Source organism: Heliangelus exortis, chromosome 11, assembly GCF_036169615.1.
Source record: "Heliangelus exortis chromosome 11, bHelExo1.hap1, whole genome shotgun sequence".
NCBI lineage: Eukaryota > Metazoa > Chordata > Aves > Apodiformes > Trochilidae > Heliangelus > Heliangelus exortis.
In genome coordinates this window covers 18,246,063-18,268,701 of record NC_092432.1, presented here as the reverse complement: position 1 = coordinate 18,268,701, position 22,639 = coordinate 18,246,063, and the positions used below count along the sequence as shown (strand labels likewise).

Genomic DNA, 22,639 nt, shown 5'->3' with positions numbered 1-22,639 from the left:
GTTTTTTTAATGCACTATTTAAATATAAGAAGTAAAATTTGTAGTGCAAAAATGTGACATATGCAGCTCTAGGGCTGCATAAATAACTGAAACAAAAGAATTATTGCACAAGTTTAATTATCTTCATGCATATTTGAGAGAACAGAAATGTAATTTTTTAAGCTTAAAAAAGTTAGATTTAACATGCATGTTCAAGTATATTAAAAGGTATGAATTGTAAATAATGTATGGAGGTATGCATACCTTCCTATTTAAAATTTGGGAAACTACTATTTTAACACTTCTGTTTCAAGCTAATGGTTTCTTTTCATTTTCAGAGAGGATAGAGTTTTATATAACTGTAAAATCATGTGGGACTATTAACAAATCTCCTTCCACACAGAGCAGAATGCAATAATGAAACTGGTATACAGATGAGAAAATACATTATGGCTTCTTAGGCAGCCATCTATTTCTAACGTTGATAAATGTATTTAAAGAGAGAATTTTAATTTAATTTTTTTAGTGTACTTGAAATTTTAAAACCTACTGTCCTAACACAAATTCAGTTAATTCCATTTCTATGCTTTTATTTTCCCTCAACAGCAGGTATTTCAAAAGAATGTTTTTGGAGGGAGATATCTTTAGAAATTGATGTAGTGATAAGTGAATATTTAAGATGTTCAGGTTACTTCTGTTTTATTCAGTCATTCAGTGTGATGTCATTTTGATGATAGGGTGACTGGAATTTGGAATTTGTTTCATTTAAATACAAAAGTTAGTGCATTGACCAATGGCATAATTTTTATCCTCCCTAAAAAGAACACTTAATTTATGAAATTATGTTTCTTCTCATGTAATGAATTAAAAAAATCAATTCACTCTGCACCAGTTAATTTTAGATTTAAATATGGGTATCAGTTTTAACTGAATTAGGGTGTGCTTTAAAGTATGTGCATTATGGTATCTGTGCTTCAGGACTGACACTTGAAGTGAGCTCAGTTTGTGAACGCTGTAGATTTTTTCCAGGAGAAATATGTGATGGGAAGGTTTTTGAGCATTTTATTTGCATTGCAGATAAAATGGGAAGTTGAGCAGACTTCCTGTATAAAAGTATCCTATTTTTAGTAAGATAAAACTGTGATTAACGCTTTCTGTAGCTTTCTGCTGTTATATAAGACATTTCTAGTTATTGCATTAATTGGGACAGAAATGGGACCAGCTGGGAAAATAGCTGTGCACCTTCTCTATGTGAGCAAGCATGATGGTTTCTATATGAGGAAAGGCTTGTATTGCTACTAATGCTATCCAAGCCTGTTAATGTTAGGGAAGAAGTTTTTTTCTCTGGATTAGTGTGTGAAGATTATGTATGCATCTGCTGAAATTATAAAGTACACTGAAGGACAAAGAACATCTTGCTAAGAGGCCTGCAGCATATATCTCAACATTTTAGAGGGTAGACTTAACAGTGGAGAATAATAATAATAATCAAAAAAGAAAAAAGGATTTTAAAAGATACAGTAGCAACTGAATTTTTAATAAGCAGGCATCAAAGTGATGTGATTAGTCTTGTAGCTTACTTAATACAATTTGTATTAAGGGTATGTCACAAAATATTTATTTTCTTTCAGTGTTGTTTATCTACAGATACAGTGCATTTAAAGAATCAGTAGATGTAATTAGTGTATACTATTCTGGAAAAAGTTTTCTTCTGATTATTGAAGGAAAATAAAGAAAAATCTTTTTAACAAAAAAAGTTCTTAGTAGGTTACTTCTTGTAGTTGTTAGTTTTATTAACTTGGCTATTTTTTTTTTTTTTGAATTACAGAAGTGGAGATGTGGAGGTGTTTGTGTTTTTTAACAAAAGCTTTTATAAAACCTTTACCAAAAAAAAAACCTCAAATAATACTACAAAAGGTTTTTCCTCCTTTTCCTTGGCTATTAGGGCTTCAGCTATTCTTTTTGTGAAACTTCATGCTTTGGGAGTGGGAGACTATTGAACAAATATGAAATCATGATACCTGAGAACAGAGGATATTGTTTTACCAGGTGTTTGCTATAAAAGGCAGTCGTCCTCATTAAATCTGAGATGACCAGATCAAGCTCATTCAGAAGATGGAGGAGAATTGGGGGCATAAGGACAATATAAAACCAACTCTGTGTATTTTAATGAGGCCTTGCCTCTTTCTTTAAAGTGTAATACTGCTGAGAATCTTCTCCAGTTTTTGTTCAAAGCCACTTAAGAGTGGTGAGACTGAGTTTATTCACTGCTGCCCTCTTGATTCCACTAGCATAATTGTCTGTCTACAAAAATGTGGAATACAGACACGATACTTGAAAATCCAGAGGCTGATGAAAATGTTAAACATACACCACTTCATGTTCAGATTATTTTTAACAGGTTCAAGATAAACATGTATTAAGTGTAAATGAGCTGCCTGTTGTTAGCATGGATTATTTTTCATTTTTAAACTGAAAAACTACAGCATGTGCTTCTTTTCTCACAGTAACTGCTGCAGCTCATAATTCAGTTTGTCTCTCAATAGTGTTAATAGACAAGGAAGTGAATACCAATGCTTTCTGCCATGCCTCTTATGAGAGAGAGGTTGGAGAAGAAGTGGGAAGTGGTGAGGAAAGAAGTGCCTGCCCTTGTGAGCAGTGTGTGTTAACCATTGCTGCTATATCTGAGCTTTAAATAGGTAGAGTGGTAAAAGTTAGTGTAAAATTCAGTTTGGCACTTCCTTGTAGCTGCTGCAGCTTTCTGTGCTGAAAACATGCTATTTCTAGAGTTGGCATTGCTGATAGGACTTAAGATCTATGTTCTTGGTTAAGTACAGTCAGTAGGGTTTTGGGTTAGCTCTAATTAGCACGAGTCATAGTTGGACAAGATCCCCAAAAGTCTGGTCATTAACTGTCTTTTCCACCAGGGTGCAGACTCCTAAGCAATTTGTGTGGTTTTAAAAATTTCTCCTATCCTGCACAGCTATTGGAAAGTATATTTCAAGTAAGCCTTAGGGTACAGAAAAACTGTTGTTTTCTAACCTAGTGTTAGAATTTGACATAAAAGGGACAGACAGGTTCTTTTAACGATCCTTGGCAGAATTATAATGGCACTAAATCTTAGTTACAATTAAAGCTTTATTTTTTTAGCAGGATATTATGATTAGTATAGCACAAGATTTGTAACTAGAATTGCACAGGAGTTCTACAAGTCAGCATAGTGCAATTTCTAAGTAGTGTAAACCAGAATTTCTAATGCAGACTGCAATATTTAGCCAACCCGACCCTCTGGAGGTCAGGTCAAATCTTCATATGCGTTTTTTTGTATCTATGTAGCAATCATAATCTAGACTTGAAAATCACATAAAAGAATACAAATCACTCACTCAGTCCTCAGAGGAAGCAGACGATTATGGGGGCATCCCTGGCCACCAGGGGGTCACGGGCTCACTGTCCAGAAGCAGTTCTGGTCCAGATTCTCACTTAGGACTTAAAATGTCTTGATTTTATAGGCAGTGCTCTCTCTGCTGTTACACCTCCCTGTTCTGTGGTGGAGTTGTCAACACCACCTGGTTGGCTGCATGCCTGGGACATTCAAGGCCAGCAAGGAGGGGAGTAATCATCCTGGCACCCAGGAATCTGGAGACTGATAGGGAAGGGAGGACGAGATTTGTTTGGTTTGTCTGCTTGTTCTCAGGACCTTCAGAGCCTGAGAATGAGGAGAAAGGGAATGACTGTTGCACTCACTTGATCGAGAAAATGGCTGCTTGCCTGATAAAATGGCATTAGTTGTGCTAACCATTTTAGCAGGGCTCTGGAGCAGGCAGAGCTTAATGCTCACACCTCGTTCAAGAAAGTTCAAGTTTTCTTTGACAGTAGCAGGATATTATTACTTTATTCATTTCAGGCTGAATTACTATCTAGGTAATTATCTTGACCTCACCGCAGCATAAGGTGCCGTAGAGGAAGCCCGTAGTACCAGCAAGTTCAGAAAGGGGTAAGGCACACTTACTGACAGCTCTCCATCAGCAGTGAATAAACAAGAAAGTGCTTTTATGACATCTGTAACACTGCTGTGGGTGCTCGGTGTTGTGAGAGGTTTCAGGTAAAGACTGTTGTAGAGATTTTCTACTCTGATGCTGTTTTACTTGCTGCTGCTGTCAGAGAGAAAGCTGGTCTCAAGAAGCCCTTGGTCTGATCCAGTGAAAGGCTGGAACTCAAAATAAGTCATCTCAGGTCACTGGAACTTGATTGCTTATTTTAAATCTCTCCTGTTTTAACTTATGGCTTGGTCAGTCAAACCATCCCATTTGAAATTGTATATTGCAAAAGTCCTTCACTATCATACTTGTAAATTTAAGCTAGCTAAACCCCATGTTAATTGCAAAATAGATGTAAAATACCATCCAGGAAGGACATACATCAGCCAAATAGAAATGTGGGTATTATGTCAGTTTTATTTATGTTCTCGGTGGGGTACTTGTCTTGATTATGATTGATTGATTTTTGAGTTACGCCATGGTCTTTCAGAGCTAAGAATAGTATAATTACATATTTTATACAGAGTATAATTGCACATACTACACACACAATGCTGTGCAAAGCTTAGTCTTTTGCTTTTAACTTTGAATTATTTAGGTATTTGATTCTAAAACTTGCTTCCATGAACTGCATGTGGTCTGTCAGTGGCACCTAGCAGTTACAGTTCTGAAATAATCTTATAGCTTTCTGATGTTCAGATATTCCCATTTACTAATCTAAATATTGGACTGTATGTTATTATATTATTTTAGGAGTTCTATTCTGCTTCATACAGTACTTCATTCTTACAGATTTACTGACTTTGTGATGTAGGACCTGAAAGAGGGATTTATTTGTTTTTTAAAGGATGATTGTAATTTTGAGCTTGGGAAATTGGGAGTCAAACCAGTGTAGTTCATGCCTTTGCCTAGGCTGGCTGAGTACTAGGTTTCTAACATAAAACAGGCTTTTAAAAGGGGAAGAATATCTGTATAGAAGTTACTGAGTATTACTCATGTACAAAAAATGACTTAACTACTGTTGATGTGTCTGAATTGTTGGGATATGCAAACTTGCAAGCTTAATTTTTTTGTGTTTCATGCAGTATAAAGTATTATTTATGGATGTGAGTAGGAAAAAAATCCCAAAATTCAGTGGAAAGTAATTTCACCAGAAATTTTATTTTTAACCAACTCGTTTAGAATGTAGAATGAGTCTTTCAGTGATAACTGAAAGGTTATTTTAGTCACAAACAACTGGAGAATAACTTGCTTGCTGCATTTTGTTGTTCAGGAGATGACAGGGAAAAGTAGTGTATACCTGCAGGAGGATAATTTTCTGTTTCATAGTTATAGGTACTATGCTGAAAGGAACAGAGAATGCCTGTCCTATATCTGCTATTTTGCTACCAGCAGGTCAGTGACTCTACTTGAAGGGAGATTACCTTCAAGGAGTACAGGATTAGTATAGTAACACTTATTACACAGATTTAGCTGTTCTCTTACAGGATCAGTTATTTAGATAATACATAGATGAGTAAGGTATCCATATGTATACTTTTAAGTAAGATGAATTTTACTTGAAGCTCATTCCAGACAGAAGACAGTGACTGTTATGTGCATTAAAGCAAATAAATTAAGTATACCTGGACTATACAAAATGTACTGTGGAGTAGAGTGCAGCTGAAAAGTAATACTGAGGAAGACATGCAAGTATTTTGTCATCCAGTATATTTCTGGATTTGGATTTTTTGTTTTGGTGTGGGTTTTTTTCCTTGTTTTTTCCTTGTTTTTTCCTTGTTTTTTCCTTGTTTTTTCCTTGTTTTTTCCTTGTTTTTTCCTTGTTTTTTCCTTGTTTTTTCCTTGTTTTTTCCTTGTTTTTTCCTTGTTTTTTCCTTGTTTTTTCCTTGTTTTTTCCTTGTTTTTTCCTTGTTTTTTCCTTGTTTTTTCCTTGTTTTTTCCTTGTTTTTTCCTTGTTTTTTCCTTGTTTTTTCCTTGTTTTTTCCTTGTTTTTTCCTTGTTTTTTCCTTGTTTTTTCCTTGTTTTTTCCTTGTTTTTTCCTTGTTTTTTCCTTGTTTTTTCCTTGTTTTTTCCTTGTTTTTTCCTTGTTTTTTCCTTGTTTTTTCCTTGTTTTTTCCTTGTTTTTTCCTTGTTTTTTCCTTGTTTTTTCCTTGTTTTTTCCTTGTTTTTTCCTTGTTTTTTCCTTGCTTTTTCCTTGTTTTTTCCTTGTTTTTTCCTTGTTTTTTCCTTGCTTTTTCCTTGTTTTTTCCTTGCTTTTTCCTTGCTTTTTCCTTGTTTTTTCCTTGCTTTTTCCTTGCTTTTTCCTTGCTTTTTCCTTGCTTTTTCCTTGCTTTTTCCTTGCTTTTTCCTTGCTTTTTCCTTGCTTTTTCCTTGCTTTTTCCTTGCTTTTTCCTTGCTTTTTCCTTGCTTTTTCCTTGCTTTTTCCTTGTTTTTTCCTTGTTTTTTCCTTGTTTTTTCCTTGCTAGTATGCTTTGTAAATTCTCGTGTATTAAATGTACTAGGGATACAAATGTACTACATTGCATTATAAATAGTAAAATGTAGTGCATTAGAACAGGGATTTACTAAAATACCACATTTGTTGGTTTTATGCCCTTTCTAAAAAATTTACAGATGTGTGCATGTATACCAAGGATATTCCCATATAGACACCTTAAAAGTATATTCACCTTTTTTCTGCTAGAATGTAGCCTTAGATTCACCAGATGGCTCTTAAGAGTAATTTAAGCAGTAAATATTTAAGGTATGCAAGTGCCTCAAAATTCTCTTGAGCGAATATTTTGTCTGAAAAACCATTTGTATATTTCTACATGGCAGTCACTTCAGTAAAGAAACCTTCCTTCTGCTTTACAGGGTTGTGCACTAAATTTTCAGCCATCTTGAACTCCTCCAGCTCACATACCAATAAAGTTCCCCTTCAGACACTGACTTAACCTGCAGGGTGACATTGGGTGGAACTGCAAAATATTCTCAGGATGAGGCTTGGAGTCCTTAGAGGGAGCAGACATAAATATTAAGTGCACTTGGCAGAGAACTTAGATTTATTTATTTGTTCTCAGCTTTGATAGTACAGAATACTCAAAAAGACACATTAAATTTCACTAGTTTTTTAGTATTGGTCCAGTTTGAATTCTTGATTGCTTTGTCAATGAAATGCTGTAATGCTGGGATAAATCCCTTGTATATGGTCTTGCTGGAGTTTCATGGGGCTCTCCTTGACAGCTGGGTGCAGGCACCCTGTATTCCTGTTGGCCTATGACAGAAACTGCTCTGAACCCTTTTTTGACATTATTTCATGCTTTTCTTTGTTTTAACACTATCCTTTCATCTGCTTTGTAGGAGCTTGTCTAAATCGGAATAAACTGGTGTGGTTTTGTGATGTTTCAAAAACTGTATTCTGTTCCCTGTATGAAGAAAGGCACAGAAGAAACAGTAAATCCTGTTGACAGTGAAAGATCTCATTTTCATACCTCTTAGTACTGCCAGCTCTAGGGCTGGTGTTTTGATGTGGAAAAGCTACTTAATGAAGATTATGATCATTACTTCAGCACTGCTTATGTCATGAAGTATTGCTATTCAGCTGATTTTTTTTTTTTTTTTTTTTTTTTTTTTTTTTGTTGTTCAGGTAAATGTAATGAAACAAGTTTGTATTGGCTGATTGTCAAATTTGTATATACTGTTCTCCAGACTACTGCAGTGTTCTTAAACAAAGCTAAATTCAGATATGTGTACTTTTCTCCTTGGTGTGCTTCTAATTGAATGCACTTGAAAACTGAATTCTGAATTTTTTTGGTGTCACAGCTAATAAAATTAACCATAATTGCTTCCAATACACAGAATGAAAGTTTGCATATCAGTCCCCCCATTTTCTGTCTCCTTCCTTTTTTTTCACTTCAATTTTTACTGCCTTCAGTAATCTGGTCATATATTTGGAAGGTGCACCTGAAGTTTTGATGTATACAGTGAAATTCTGTACTTCCATGTATTTTCAGTCTAGGGAGAAGTAGCCTCTGATAATGACATCTTCTGAGATGAAGTATAAAAACTTTCTTCTTTTTTCCTCATCAGGAAGTATTGATGAAGATGTTGTGGTGATTGAAGCATCCTCCACTCCCCAGGTCACTGCTAATGAAGAAATAAATGTTACCTCAACAGATAGTGAAGTGGAGATTGTCACAGTTGGTGAAAGCTATAGGTGAGGCTTGCATCTCTTTGTATTAATATAGTTTAGCTGGACTCCAGGTTTGTCCCAGAATCACAGAATTTTCAGGGTTGAAAGAGACCTTTAAGGTCATCTAGTTCCAATCCCCAAAAGCCTATGAGGTAATGTCACAGAGATTCAAATCAAGATTCATAATATGCATTTTTTATTTACAAAAAAACCCCTAATAAACAAACAAACAAAAATACAAACAAGCAAAGCAACTCCAACCCAAACTAAAACAAAACCCCACAAAACCAAAGCAAACAAACAAAAAAACACACCCCCCCCAACAAACAAAAACCAAAACCTGAGCAAGTGAAAACCTCAAACAAAGAAATAATAAAAAATAAATAAATAAATTAAAAAAACAAAAAACCCCACAAAACCATAAAACAAAACCACCAAATCACAGCTTTGCCAAAGCTTGCCAGTTTAATTAATCTGTTATAAATAAAATAAATCTGTTAATTAATCTGTTATAAATAAAGGGGTGGCTGTAGTTAGTGTGACTGGTGGGCAGTCCCTCAGGAAAGCATCCTACTTTTTCAAAGTGGCTGCCTCATATGGTTTCCTGTTCTTCTCTGTGTCTCTGGAGGTTTTATTCCATATTTACCAGATTTTGCTGAATCTTTTCAAGTTAATTCCCTTGAAGAGGAAAACTTGAAATTGTAATGTGTAGAGTCAAAAGCTATTAAGATCTGGTTGAGACTTGTCTTTACATGAGATGGTTGGAACAGTTTGCTCATACATACTTCAGAGGTGAACTAACCTACTCATTTTGAAATTCCCTGGACTTGGCCACAGACTGAATATACACAGTACCATATAGCTAACATATTCATTAGTCATTCAGAAAAATATCCTATTTAATCATAACAGGGAAATAAAAACCCAGAACTCTTAACTTCAGGGCTGTTTCAGTACAGTATTCTTTTGTTACCACCTCCATCTTCACTTGAAATCATTCCTGTTTAAACAACTCCTGAATATTATTAGCTCACTGTACAGTTGGATGCTAAGAGTAAACTTATATCTAGTTTGTGTCTCTTGTCGTGTCTGCTTGTTCTTTTATGCAAGAAGAAATCTAAAATGTCTTGATGAATTAAAAAAATACCAATTTAATAGGCACTGCACTGGTTTTGATTTGAAGCTGTAAGAGAAGTAAACATTGACAGTCCTGTGTACCCTTGCACAGTTAAACTCTTCTTTCCTACAAAACTTGGAGTGCTCCCATGAACTTTAACTCTTATTTAACTGAAGGGAAAGGAAAGATGAAGTAGGAGGTGAGATGTTTACCTCTCCTTGTGTTACCAAAGTGCATCTTGGGTCACCAGAGGATAATAGCAAAATTTTTAATGAGGTGTGTGGGAGGTAAATTTCATTCTGGAATAGTAGTAGGACACACACGAATCTGTTTGGACATTATGTAAATCCAATCTTTAATTAAGTACCTTTTTGAGCTAACCCCATCTTTAAATTGCAGTGACTACTGGAGTGTAATGGGAGTGAAAGCCAATTGAGAAGGCTGCAGCAAGTATGCTTTTTACACTACAGGAAAATATAGTGATCTGTGTTACTGAGTTACACATTTAGGGATGAAGGGAGTAGGCAGAAGAGAAATACAGACTGAACTCCATGGTGATTTGTGCAGTGGGTTTTGGTTTTAGTGAAGACATTCCATTTTATTCATCTTTCCTCTTGTGAATTTCTGAAGTCTGAGAACACTGCTTTTCAGTTTGAAAATAAGAGCCACTGGATTTATGTAAATACCAGTAAGTCAAAGGTTTTTGAATGTGAACTGTAAAAATATTTTTCCCTTAATTAAAGACAATATCCACTTAACTTAAGCTGCAAAGCATCATTGATTGTAGAATGTGTGCTAAGTGTTATACTACAGAGAGAAAAGCATCCCTTTCCCTAGGTGTAGTTACAGGCTTATGATTTCCTCTCCTTAAGCAACCTTTCAGGTTTAACTAAGTGTTATACAAAGCTGTGTTTGTTCCTAGAGGAGAAGGGCACAAATAGTGTTCAAGAAAGAAAAGTCCAGAGATTTTGCACTTCTGTGATATTTTGGAAATATGAACTATGTTATAGAAATTATCCTCTGAAAATAGGCTCTTCTGCATGCTAATTTATGACAGAATAAAGTTTACAAATTTGTACTGTCTTCACAGTTCTGTCAGGATTCACAGATCTGCTGTTTCAGACTGCATAGGAATAGCCTAGGACTGGGAGATTCTTCATTTACTGTTAACAAAGTTAGAACATAACAACAGATATAATTGCTGCCTGACTGAGGTTGTGCATTTCACAGTAATTTTTAAAATAAGTTACCTGTTGTGTTTCATATGAATGTGGTTTAAAGACCTTCAAACTCCACCTGTTGTTTTTTTGCCATTCTGGTATTTGATAAAGGCTGCAGTAATGCCTGTAGGTGCAGATCTACTGAACACAGACGAATGGGGTGTTTCAATGTAAGGAAATGCTTTTCTAATAATAATAAAAAATATTTCAAATAGCTTCTCAGTGAGGAAAAAAAAATGTAATAATAGCAAAATTTAGGTCAGTACTTAACATGTTACCTTTTTAAGGTCTCGTTCAGCGCTTGGGCACACAAGATCACACTGGGGGCAGAGCTCTGGTTCTCATGCTGCACGACCTCAAGAGCAGAGGAACCGCAGCAGGATTTCCACAGTCATACAGCCACTGAGACAGAATGCAGCAGAAGTAGTGGACCTCACTGTGGATGAAGATGGTAAGTTGCATTGCTCAGAGAAATCTCTTCCTATTTCAGAAGCAGAACGATCAGTTTAAGGAGAATGGAATTACCTGTATCAGTTATCATAGAATCATAGAATCCTAGAATTGGCTGGGTTGGAAGGGACCTCAGAGATCATCAAGTCCAACCCTTGATCCACTCCCGCTGCAGTTCCCAGCCCATGGCACTGAGTGCCACATCCAGGCTCTTTTGAAATATCTCCAGGGATGGAGAATCCACCCCTTCCCTGGGCAGCCCATTCCAATGTCTGATCACCCTCTCTGGAAAGAAATTCTTTCTAATGTCCAACCTAAACCTCCCCTGGTACAACTTGAGACCTCTTGTGCCCTCTTGTCTTGCTGAGAGTTGCCTGGGAAAAGAGCCCAACCCCCCCCTGGCTCCAACCTCCTTTCAGGGAGTTGGAGAGAGTGATGAGGTCTCCCCTGAGCCTCCTCTTCTCCAGCCTCAACACCCCCAGCTCCCTCAGCCTCTCTTCATAGGATCTGTGCTCCAGTCCCTTCACCAGCCCAGTTGCCTCCTTTGGACCTGCTCCAGCACCTCAATCTCCTTCCTGAGCTGAGGGGCCCAGAACTGGACACAGGACTCAAGCTGTGGCCTCCCCAGTGCTGAGTACAGGGGCAAATATAAATATAAAGTATTCTATGAAAAAATCTTAATTCTAAGCAAACTAATTTCTAATCCTGTTAAAAGATTCTCTTGTGGCCTTCCTTTTAAAGCCATTCTTACTGGGTCTACAGTAAGATAGCCCAGCTGCTCTATCACTGAAGTGGAACAGACATCTATTATGTTATTTATTCTTTAACCTCAAATTATAGAACTTAGTCTTAGATTGAAGAACCAGAGTATTTTTAAAAAGATTATTGCTGAACGAACTCATACTTCTGTAATGCATATATTTAAGACTAGATGTTTCTCACCCTGTAGAGGAAATACCCTTTTAACATGAGTCTTTCAGAATACCAGGGATACTATTTTGGGGCTTAGACATCAAATTTCCCACATGAACTGGTGTAAAATGATAATTCTGAATTAACACTGCTACAAGGCAACTATGTGCTTTATCATAACTTTATTGATTTATTCGAATATAATGTTCTTAAAACTTTGCTACCTTACTTCCCTGAGCATAAGAATTGCATCTCCATCTTTTCTTCTTGGATTAATGTCTGTGAAATATATTGAATTCAAGTTTCTCTTAGATGGTAGTTTGAGGTTGACCAAGCCCACTGCCTTTTACTGGTTTTGAGGGGGAGAATGATAACTGTCTGTATTGCTGAGGGTGAGTCAAAACAGCAACAGGCCAGCAGGGTGATTGAGTCTGATAGAAGAGATTTGTGTGATTGCAGGATTGCTTTCAGAATGTGTTAGCATCCAGTTGTGAGCACTGTGATTGCTATCAGCATTAAGCTAAATGAGTGTTGCACACATGCTGTTTTTTTCCTGAGTTTAAATACTAACATATTTCTCCCAAAATGTTTATAAAATTAGTATACAGGAATGCCACATTAAAATCCAGAGGAATTTAAATGTAGGTATCAGGTCATGTTTTTTAATGTAGGAACTTGCAAGAAGGGAGATATGTTAATTCACTTACTGACTGAATTGCTGCTGTAACTACTAGATACAGAGAAAAATCTTGAAAACTATTCATATTTTATCTTGAGACTTTGTGTAAGAAGTATTTGAAGTGTCATAATGCTTGGATTTTGTTGGTTTTTTTTTTTTTTATATCCATGCAGGAATTTATACTAAAACTTGTGGGCTGTTTCTGATGATATTGCCTTTTATGGTGCCTCATATTGCTGTCACCTCATTGCCTTGTCACTAATTAGAAATTTCACACTTACAGTCAAAGGCAGACTTTCAAAGTGGAATTTGAATTACACCATCAAGGAGATATATATTTTTTTAAATTTTAACCTGTTTGCAGTTGTATGGTAGAGAACAAGATTTATAAAATGTTTGGTGTATCTCCCAGCATCAAATTAAATATATTGTCAACTATTAGCTTTGTGCAAAATGACATGCATGACATCTTTTAACAGAAGATCAAATACCAAATTAATGGATCTTCTTTGAAACTAGAAACTGAGTTTATCTTGCTGTAATTTTTGGTACTATGCATGTAGAATGACTGAAGTTTGTACAGTAGTACTTCTAGTTTAGATGTTACTATGCTGTTCTTGGTTAGTTATCTAAAAGTTTATCTATGCTTTGTAGGCATTAAAAATGATAAAGGTAATAGTCAATCATAGAGTAATTTGCCTGTGGAGTTACAAAATACTACAGCAAATGTCTTCAGTATAAAGCACCAAAGTAATTTAATCATCTTTCAAGTATTGTATTCATCAAGTATGTCAGATTTGATTGGGAATTGATTTTTTTTTTTTTTACTAATTCTTAAAATTTGTGTTGGTTAAAAAAAAATAAAAAAATAAGATAATTCTAATTTTTTTCCACATACAAGTGGAACAGAATTAACTCCTCTTTTACACCTGTCAAGCTTTTGTGTTCCAACTTTCTTAGCATCTGGCAGCACCTGAATCAAAAATTTCCCTTTGTTGCTGTTTTAAAATTATTTTACAATAAAAAAGCCCAGCAGCTTTTGAAGTTTATTTAACATGAAAGCTTTTTTGTTTTGCTTAGAGCCCACAGTTGTGCCAACAACGTCAGCCAGGGTGGAGCCACAGGTCGTGAGTTCTGCTTCCAGCAACGGTTCAAGTACCTCTACCTCAGAGCAGGCCTCTGATGCAGCTCCAGATGTCTCCAACAGCCAGCCCCCTGCAGCTCCAGAGACAACTTCCAGTCTTCCCAGCAGCAGCACTGCTGGTACTCCAGCTGGAGGTACAGAATGAGAGAGCTTTTTAAACTGTGGTGTTGGTGCCTTCAAGTACAAAGGAGGTAGAGGAAGTTAATTGGCATTTTCTAGGCATGTGAACTTGTAGTGTTGAATATAACAGTAATAAATTGAGAGGACAGGAAACTGAAAAAATATCACTGATTTCTCCCCAAAGATAAAGGAAGTTGTGCTGGAGCCTTCAGCTTTTTGCCTACTGGAATGATTTGGTTATACCAAATGAACTGCATCCTTGCTTTTTAAGGAGGTAGAATGTAGTTCATAGGGAATGAAATAATCCATTGCAGTGTGTTACAGGGGTGGGTTTTTTAATGTGTATTGTAAGGAAGTGAAAAATGTATCTAGATTCCTTGAACCTCACCCTGTAGATTACTCCACTGGAAGTGTATTTGTACAGATCTGTGTAGATGCTGCCCTACAACTGAGCTGTGTGTACAGGTGGGCACTCACAACATTTCTGAAACATGGATGCTCTGCCCCAATCTGTAAGTCAGGTGAGGTACAGCCTGAGCTGACCACAGAAGGGTCTGATGATCCTGCACACTAACCACAATCTTTTCTCCTTCCCCTAATGATAAAATGTCTTAAATTAATCAAATAAAGCAAGTTCACACTCTCTAGTGTGAACTTGTGCAAGTTCAAGCAAATTCACACTGTCTAGTGGTTCCTATGAGTGCATCCACCTCAACCATTTAGTTGTGGTTCATTTGGCAGTAAATGTTCTTCCTTTTTATCCAGTTTGTTTGTCCAGTTGGTTTATTACTGAATCCTGAAGTACCATCTATATTTCTACTCAAGACACTGCTTTGTGGTGGTCAGCTTTACTAACTTCTTTGACTTCATTATTCTCTTTTTTTATCTTCAAGATGATGTAAGAAGAACTGCATCTAACACAACACTGGAAACTGGCCCTCCAGCCATGCCAAGGTTGCCATCATGCTGCCCTCAGCATTCTCCTTGTGGAGGACCTTCACAGACTCATCATGCATTGGGGCACCCACATACAAGCTGCTTTCAGCAGCATGGTCACCACTTTCAGCATCACCACCACCACCACCACAACCCTCACCCAGCTGTTCCACTATCTCCTTCATTCAGTGACTCCAGCTGCCCTGTTGAAAGGCCTCCTCCAGTGCCTGCACCTTGTGGATCAAGCAGCAGTTCTGGCACCAGTTACCATGACCAGGCATGTCTAATTCTTGTGACTCTCCCTTTGTGATTTCAAGTTGTTACAGATATGAGAGAATGGAATAGTATACAGAATTGTGAATTATCCTTTTGTTCTGTAGCAGGCCTTATGGAAGGGAACTAAAAGGAAAAATTGAGCTATAATATATTTACTCCAAAAAAAATCTTAATTTTACAGAAAAATCATAATCCAACAAGTAATCGTTGACAGCTGACATGTGCTTGATGACTTGAAGACATAAGTGGCTCTTGAAGCAAACCAAACAAATACCTTAAATAAACTTCCAGTCATAACAGGTTTGCAATGCATGTGATTGAGCTGCTTTGAGGGAATAAAAAATGAAGTCTGATATTCTAGTTATAAAAGTTATAAAGTTATAAAAAGTTATAAAAGTTATAAAAGTAAACCAGTTCCTCTTCTAAAAGCATTGCTTTTTAAGACTTTAAGTAACTAAAAATCACAGCTCTAAAACTATGGCTATAAGCAAGAGCAATGCTGTCAAAACAATTTACAACAGGCAGAAGTATCACTCTGGTTTCACTTTTAAGTGTAATACAAACTGAAAATACTTAATGATTTTTTTTTTTTTTTGCCTCCAACATACTCACTGATTTATCCATCATAGGGTTGGTTGGTTTTTTTAATGCATCTGGTGTAATTAATTGTCTTTCTCGCCAGATTCAAGAACTTAGGAATAAGAATTTTTAACCACATCTAAAGAATGTTCCAGAGTCAAGCCTTGAAACTTGAAAATTTTCATCTCGGTTGCTTGTGACAGTATTTATTTTTTTATCATATTATGTTTGAGGGTGATTTTGTTTTCCATATCTGAAGAATTGCTTGCAAAAAGGTGGTTTGTTTATGCAGCAGGCATTGCCAGTAGACTTAAGCAGCAGTGGTATAAGAAGTCATGGGAGTGGTGCTTTTCATGGAACATCTGCTTTTGACCCCTGCTGTCCTGGTTCTTCATCTCGAACTGCAATTTATGGGCACCAGGCTGGTGCTGGCCCAAGCCAGTCAATAACAATAGATGGATATGGATCCAGTATGGTTGCACAGCCACAGCCCCAACCTCCTCCTCAGGCATCACTCTCTTCCTGTCGACATTATATGCATTCTCCTTGTAAGTACTGAGGAGTACTGGGGACTGGGGGAGGGGGGGCAAACAAACTAGAAAACAGCTTCCATGACAAGCTATGAAAACTTGTACTGTCTGCTTGTTTTGATCTTAGAACTGGCCTAGCAAAACACGTATTAAGAAATGTATTTAAACAGTTCAGCTTGTCTAGAGGTTTGAACAGGAGCAAGGTTAAATTAAAGTATTTTGAGTGACCTTCATTACAGACTTTAAAGGCTGTATTTACTCAAGTTTTCCTCTCCTTTATATTTTAGTAATGCCTTTTTATTTCTTTCTCTTTGATCCTGAAGCCAGTACTTCTAATGAGTTCTACTTCAGCAAGCTCAGGGAGTCAACTCGTTTGATTGTGATTTCCTTTTTTGGATTTTATGTCTCTGCAGACCAGTGGGAGGGAATTTTTAAAAATTTAAACAAAAAAAGTAAAATTTCTCACCATATGTACCTTCTTTTGGCATGCATCTCACAGATACTTTTTCTTTCTTTTAACAAACATTGGCAAGTGGAATTATGTTTGGCTGCAGAAAGTGTGGGTTTCTTGTAGGGTATATTGCTGGAATCACTTTATTTAAAAATTGCATAAACACATAATCCATGTTGTAATAATATTGAAGCACCTGTGTGAAGATACTTCTTAAAATAAATTCAAGTCAAAACCTGCTACTGACCAAATTAAAAGCACCTGATGTTTTCATTGCAGATGCTTCTTTGACCAGACCTCTTCACCATCAAACTTCTGCATGTCCTCACTCTCATGGAAATCCTCCTCCACAGCCACAACCTCCACCTCAAGTAGATTATGTTATCCCTCATCCCGTGCATCCCTTCCATCCTTCAATCTCCTCTCATGCATCTTCTCATCCTGTTCCACCTCCACCACCAACTCATCCTTTAGCCAACGCAGCTGCTCCAATACCACAGCATCTTCCTGCAACACACCAGCCAATATCCCATCACATCCCTGCAACAGCACCTCCAGCACAGAGGCTACATCCTCATGAAGTGATCCAGAGGATGGAGGTCCAGAGGAGAAGAATGATGCAACACCCAACGTATGTCACAAATGTACTCAGAGCAATATCTAAACATATAATTCATTTCCCTCAGGTTTGTAAAATGTTGCATGTGAATCTTAAACTGTTAATTGCATGGTTAGGAGCTGTTAGTGTTAAACCATGGTAAGCAGTGTCAGTTCATACCAGCACAGTTGTGTGAGTGTTAAGACTGAACTTGCTAATTACATCTCTCAATGGTGTCTTCAGGTAAGGCATGAATGAGGAATGGAAGAGAAGGGAAACTTATGTTTCTCTTGCCTGTTACTCATCTAGATAACAGGCAGGAATTCCTTTTCAGGCTGCAAAGCACAAGTTATTTTCAAATTTGTTCCTTGACAGTGTGTTTTGTCTTATTGATGCTTTTAAGATTCTTTTTATCTGATTAATTTACCTAAAATAAAATGAACAATTTATCTTAAGAGTTTAAGTCAAACTTAACCTTAGATACATAGTTTCACTGTGCCTTTATTTCTTTAAAAGAGAAGGAAGAGAATGAATAGTATCTGTATGAGAATGTGATAATTGTTGAGGGGTAGCTTTGCTGATGTGCTTAAAAGATGCTGCTGTTGTAAACTAGATTAATGACAATAGTGTCAACAGAAATCAGGTCAGTACTGGCTTGATCTTCAATCACAATGTGGCTTAAGTTATTTTAATTCTGGAGATAATGCTTTCAAGTATCCAACAGAATTTCAAGAGTGAGCTCTCTAGTTGTTGGTCCTACATACTTCCAGCATTGAAACCAATCGAAAGAAAACCAGCAATTAATTTCTTCCTGTAACTGAAAAGTGGCAAAGTAACAGAAGTCAGCCAACAGAGAGGTTTTTTTAACAAATTTTTCCAAAACTGTAATTGTTCTGTACCAGCTGGCATGGAAAAAACTGTGTGCTCTTATTACTTAAGCTATGCTGCAAACATGTTTCAAGGAAAATGTCCTCTGAACAGTATTTTAAGTTCCCCCTAATGACTTGTGTTGGTATAGTTTTACTAGAAAAAAACCAGTTTAGCGGTGAATCACTGTGAATCTGAACATGACTGCTGTGTGGCCTTTGCTTTCCTACTTGCAGTCTGAAGTTAGGATTAAATGTTTTTGTCAGTGTTTCTGCAGTCACATCTGCCAAGTGAAGCTGAAGCTGGCTTTATCTTTGAGTAGGAAATCTGTATTGCAATTAGTTTCTAATATGTCTAAAATTGATATCAAAAGAGTTTATGGGAATTTTTTTATTTTGAATGCATTCCAGCAATTCATTCTGTAATGTTTTGATTATGTATGTTGCTTTCTTGATTCTAGCAAGACTCTGAAATTAACTGATGCTGTTTTATGTTTTTCAGACGTGCCCATGAACGGCCTCCTCCACATCCTCACAGGATGCATCCCAATTATGGGCATGGGCATCACATTCACGTGCCTCAGACAATGTCTTCCCATCCACGACAAGCTCCAGAGAGATCTGCCTGGTGGGTAATCAGATACTATTTTAGTTCTTTGGGACTCAGGACAGAAGACCATAATGTGCTGGTCATAGTGCTGGTAATGCTGGCTGGGATTTTAAAAAGCACAGCATGCACCTATGGTTTAAATTTGTCAGTGCTGGTATGTCTTTCAAATACTGCTTTGAGTACTCAGTATCTTAAATAGATTCTTATGGGGTTTTATCTTCTGCTTTTAAAATGGGACTGAGTGTTACTGACTCTAGGTAGGTATTTCATGAACTAATTTTTAAAAAGACAAGTAAAACATGTCTGAAGACTATAATTTTATTTATCTTCTTTGTACAACAGAGGTTTAGATTTGAGTTACAGACTAATTTATTCAGTCTCTCCTTTGGGCCTGTTTAAAATTGCATCAGGCCCACTCAGGAAGCTTAAATTTAAAGTTCTGCAGTGTATTTTTTAATTTAAAAAAAGATATTTTTGACCAAGAGGTGTATGTGTCACAGCTGCTCTTCCCGGAGCTTGAGCTACAAAGACTCTAAATTGGTAATATTCCTGTGCATGATAAAATAGATGTTGCCTCTACTGATCTGTTATACTAAATCTTCACAGCTGATTTAAAAACAGCTTCTAGTTATACTAGGATTAAGATCATTCTTTAGCCAAGTTAAAATAAGTTTAAAAAAAAAAAAAACACAGCTCGTACGAAAGTATTGCTGTAGCTGAGATGTGTTGTGTGCTTCCAAAGCAGTGGAATTGTATCTAGGAGTCACTTTTACCTTTACTGTAATGCAACTTTTATTCATGTGACAGGGAACTAGGAATTGAAGCTGGTGTGACTGCAGCTACCTACCCTCCAGGGCCCTTGCATCCTCACTTGGCCCATTATCATGCACCTCCTCGACTTCATCACTTGCAGATAGGGGCTCTTCCTCTAATGGTAAGGAGATAGCTTATGCAAAAACAGATCACTGTTCATTGTAATAATTTGTTTTTCAGGAAAATTATTTTAATGTTTACTGCGTTTAATTGGACATGTACACAGTGCTCCAAAAGTTAATGGCTCAACTGAAGAAGAAAATACTCCAATGTTCCTGTGTGTTGCTCCCCAGTAGGGAGCTAGAACAGGCTCATGTCTAATAAGAGAAAACAGTTCAGGACACTTAACATTTCTAACTTCAGCTCTTGTAAAATGAAACATACCTGAATTAAATTGTCACTTGCATTGCAATGCATTGACCCTCTGCATCTGATTTTTAAAGTTTAGATTCTTTGTTTTGGATTGTTAAAGGTACCAACTTTCCACCCAGTGCATGAGGATTAGCATTGGTGCTTCATTTTAAGGTGTATATACAGCCCAGCTAGAGATTTTGTTGTTTTCAGGTAATATTTGGTGTTCATCACCCTGATTCTGTGTGATAAAGTATATAATTTTGTAGCAGGAAATGTGAGGGTAAACAAGTCCCTTGTTGCACATGACTTCTTAAAATCTACAGTAGAAAACAAGAAAAATCAGCATAACTTTGACTTGTAGAGAATATTATTTTTAAAATCATTTAAAATAAAGCTACAAATATTATTTTGTTCATGAAAATTCACAGAGACACAAATTCAGTTTAATGACTGTTTTCTGTGTTTCTGTGTGGTATTTTGTGTTGCTAACACATTAATTAGCCCTCTCAAATCAACATTGTGGGCTCATCTGTAAGTGAATGCTAGAATTCTAATTAAAAATCAACCTGCAAATCTTGACCATCCAAAATTCCTCTCTTAGGAGCCAGAATTGACATACAGGGATTGAACTGTAAATTTACAACCAATGCTGTAATAGCTATCTCTTCATAGTCTGGTTTTATATTGCTTTTTCCTTGCTATTAGACTGAAAATTTTAAAATAATCCTCAAGTACTTCCCTGATGTATCAGGGCTCAGAATTCATGAGTACACAGCTTACACACTTACCACAGGTTTCCTAGAGCAGTCTGTAGAATTTGCTGTTTTAGTGTAGCCAAAAGATTTTTGCTGCCTTAATTCCTGTGTATCATCTAATCAAATTAAGATTTTCTATATGCTTCTTCAGTTAGGTGGCTATTTTTTTCAAGTGTTTATTTCATGTGTTGCAGTGTAAGAGGTAATACCAGTGGCTTTAGATTCTCAAAGAGAAAGGGCCCTCATAGTTCAGGGAACTGCAATTACATTAGGAGATAGCAAGTTAAACACATGCCTGTTTTATCTCTTTCTATCAGGGCTAGTAAGTTGATTATGGGATTTATTTCTGTAATTGCTGTAAAATTTCTAGAAACTTCAAAGTTCAACTGATCCTTATATTACAGTGGGATGAGAAACTTCTGTGTTTTAACTTTTATAGGGATTTTCCTACAGCTAAAATGTTACACAAGCCAACAGTTGGCACCTCACTGTTGATCATCTTTTTAGAAGAAAGCTGTAATAGGAAATCTGCCAAAGTATTTACTGAATTTGTGAGCAAATGCTTTAGGTCTTGCCCTTCTGTTCATTAGCTGCTGTTACTAAGTGATTAAAGAGTCAGATGAAATAGTGTTTCTTAATTCTACAGAAACTTGTGCATGTGTTTGTGTAGGGATATCTAATCCTCCCAATAGTAATTCAGTAACTGGATGAAATGGAGTTGAACCTGCCTGTTCAGCCTACCTGAATCTTCTGTTCAGATGGTTTTTAAATCATGCAAAGCTGTCATAGGTACAATTTTTAGGTCATCCTATGCATAGTAGGGGGATTTGGTGGTGGGTGGATTTTTGTGGTTTATTTTACATCAAGGTGTGTTGGGTTTTTTTCAGTTTGTTTTATAAAATATGTCTTCAATAATGGAGGTTATCTACATGCCTTTCAAATAGTTTGAGCTACCTGTTAATCAGAGAAATTCTTGTGATATGCTGTTCCAGTTTCTTGACTCCAGCTTCTTCTGTCTTTTGGATAATGCCTTGTTTTGAGTTTCAGGCAGGAAAATAACTGGAATTCACAGTTTGGTAGCTGTGGTGTAATACATCTCTATAGAGTTGATGCATTAGTGTTTTGCTCTTTTAACTGCAGAATGATTCAGTGTTTGAGGCCATCTTTACACTTGTAAAGTGTAAAAAACTGGGAGGGAGTGTAAAAAACTGGGAGCTGTAAAAACTGGGAGGGAGGCTGGTAGGTCCCAGTACATTGTGGTAGATGTGTGCTGGTCAGAATAATATCTCTGAGTGTAGTCATATGGGTGTCACAGCTCTAGGAGATTTGTTTTTTACAAAAAAAGCTAACAAACTTCCTGTAAAATAACTGAATGCTTGGTTTAAGGCTTTAACTTCATGTATCTGTAGTAGTTCAAGGTGAACTTTAGGTTTGAAATTGACTTGATTACCTGCATCAAACTTTAACTGTTTTCAAATAAGAAAATGGACTTTTGCACTATAGGTGCTGCTTTTTTTCTTAATGTAAACATGAATTACTGTTCTCCATTTTTTGTAGAACATAGGCTGTTGAAGAGCACTCAGACAGTCATGTTTTAGTTACCTAGCATGCATTTCTCATTAGTTACACAGTGCCTGTGAAAATGGCAACTTTTCCTTGTTTGAATTTGGCTTACTGAGGTATTAATTGGTTGGTTTTACTTCTTTCTAATTACTGAAGTGAACTGAAGCAGTTAGCTGGATAAGTTCAATGTTGGTATTTTTTTTTAGTAAGTATGAATTTTGCACTTCATTTGAACTGGTGAATAAAAGGTTGTGATGGACAAGATAAATAGTGCCATACAATGAGAGAATCTCTTCAGTGTCTGTGGCATCTGAAAGGCAAAAAGATCCTGGGAAGATGTTTAAAGGAAGGTAGCAAGGAAGAAAAATCTTTCCTGCAAGTTGTTTCAAAATGTTTGCTTTGTAAGTGGCTCCAACTTAGCCTTGAATTTGTTATGGTAGTGTGAAGTGTCAACAGAAAGGGCAAAACCAGAAGCA

General features: G+C 36.5%; 1 protein-coding gene across 9 annotated transcripts in view; it reads left to right on the top strand.

Annotated features, from left to right (window-relative positions):
* Nucleotides 1–22,639, top strand: part of RNF111 (ring finger protein 111) — a 40,612-nt gene that overhangs the window by 12,105 nt on the left and 5,868 nt on the right. For 7 of the 9 annotated variants that reach the window (XM_071755046.1, XM_071755047.1, XM_071755049.1 and 4 more), the window contains 8 exons: nucleotides 8,088–8,214; nucleotides 10,815–10,978; nucleotides 13,649–13,846; nucleotides 14,726–15,045; nucleotides 15,916–16,171; nucleotides 16,884–17,235; nucleotides 18,571–18,696; nucleotides 19,486–19,612. In XM_071755046.1, coding sequence (XP_071611147.1) covers nucleotides 8,088–8,214; nucleotides 10,815–10,978; nucleotides 13,649–13,846; nucleotides 14,726–15,045; nucleotides 15,916–16,171; nucleotides 16,884–17,235; nucleotides 18,571–18,696; nucleotides 19,486–19,612 — 1,670 coding nt within the window. The remainder of the gene's footprint in view (nucleotides 1–8,087; nucleotides 8,215–10,814; nucleotides 10,979–13,648; nucleotides 13,847–14,725; nucleotides 15,046–15,915; nucleotides 16,172–16,883; nucleotides 17,236–18,570; nucleotides 18,697–19,485; nucleotides 19,613–22,639) is intronic. The other 2 variants (XM_071755045.1, XM_071755043.1) reach the window with 1 other exon arrangement.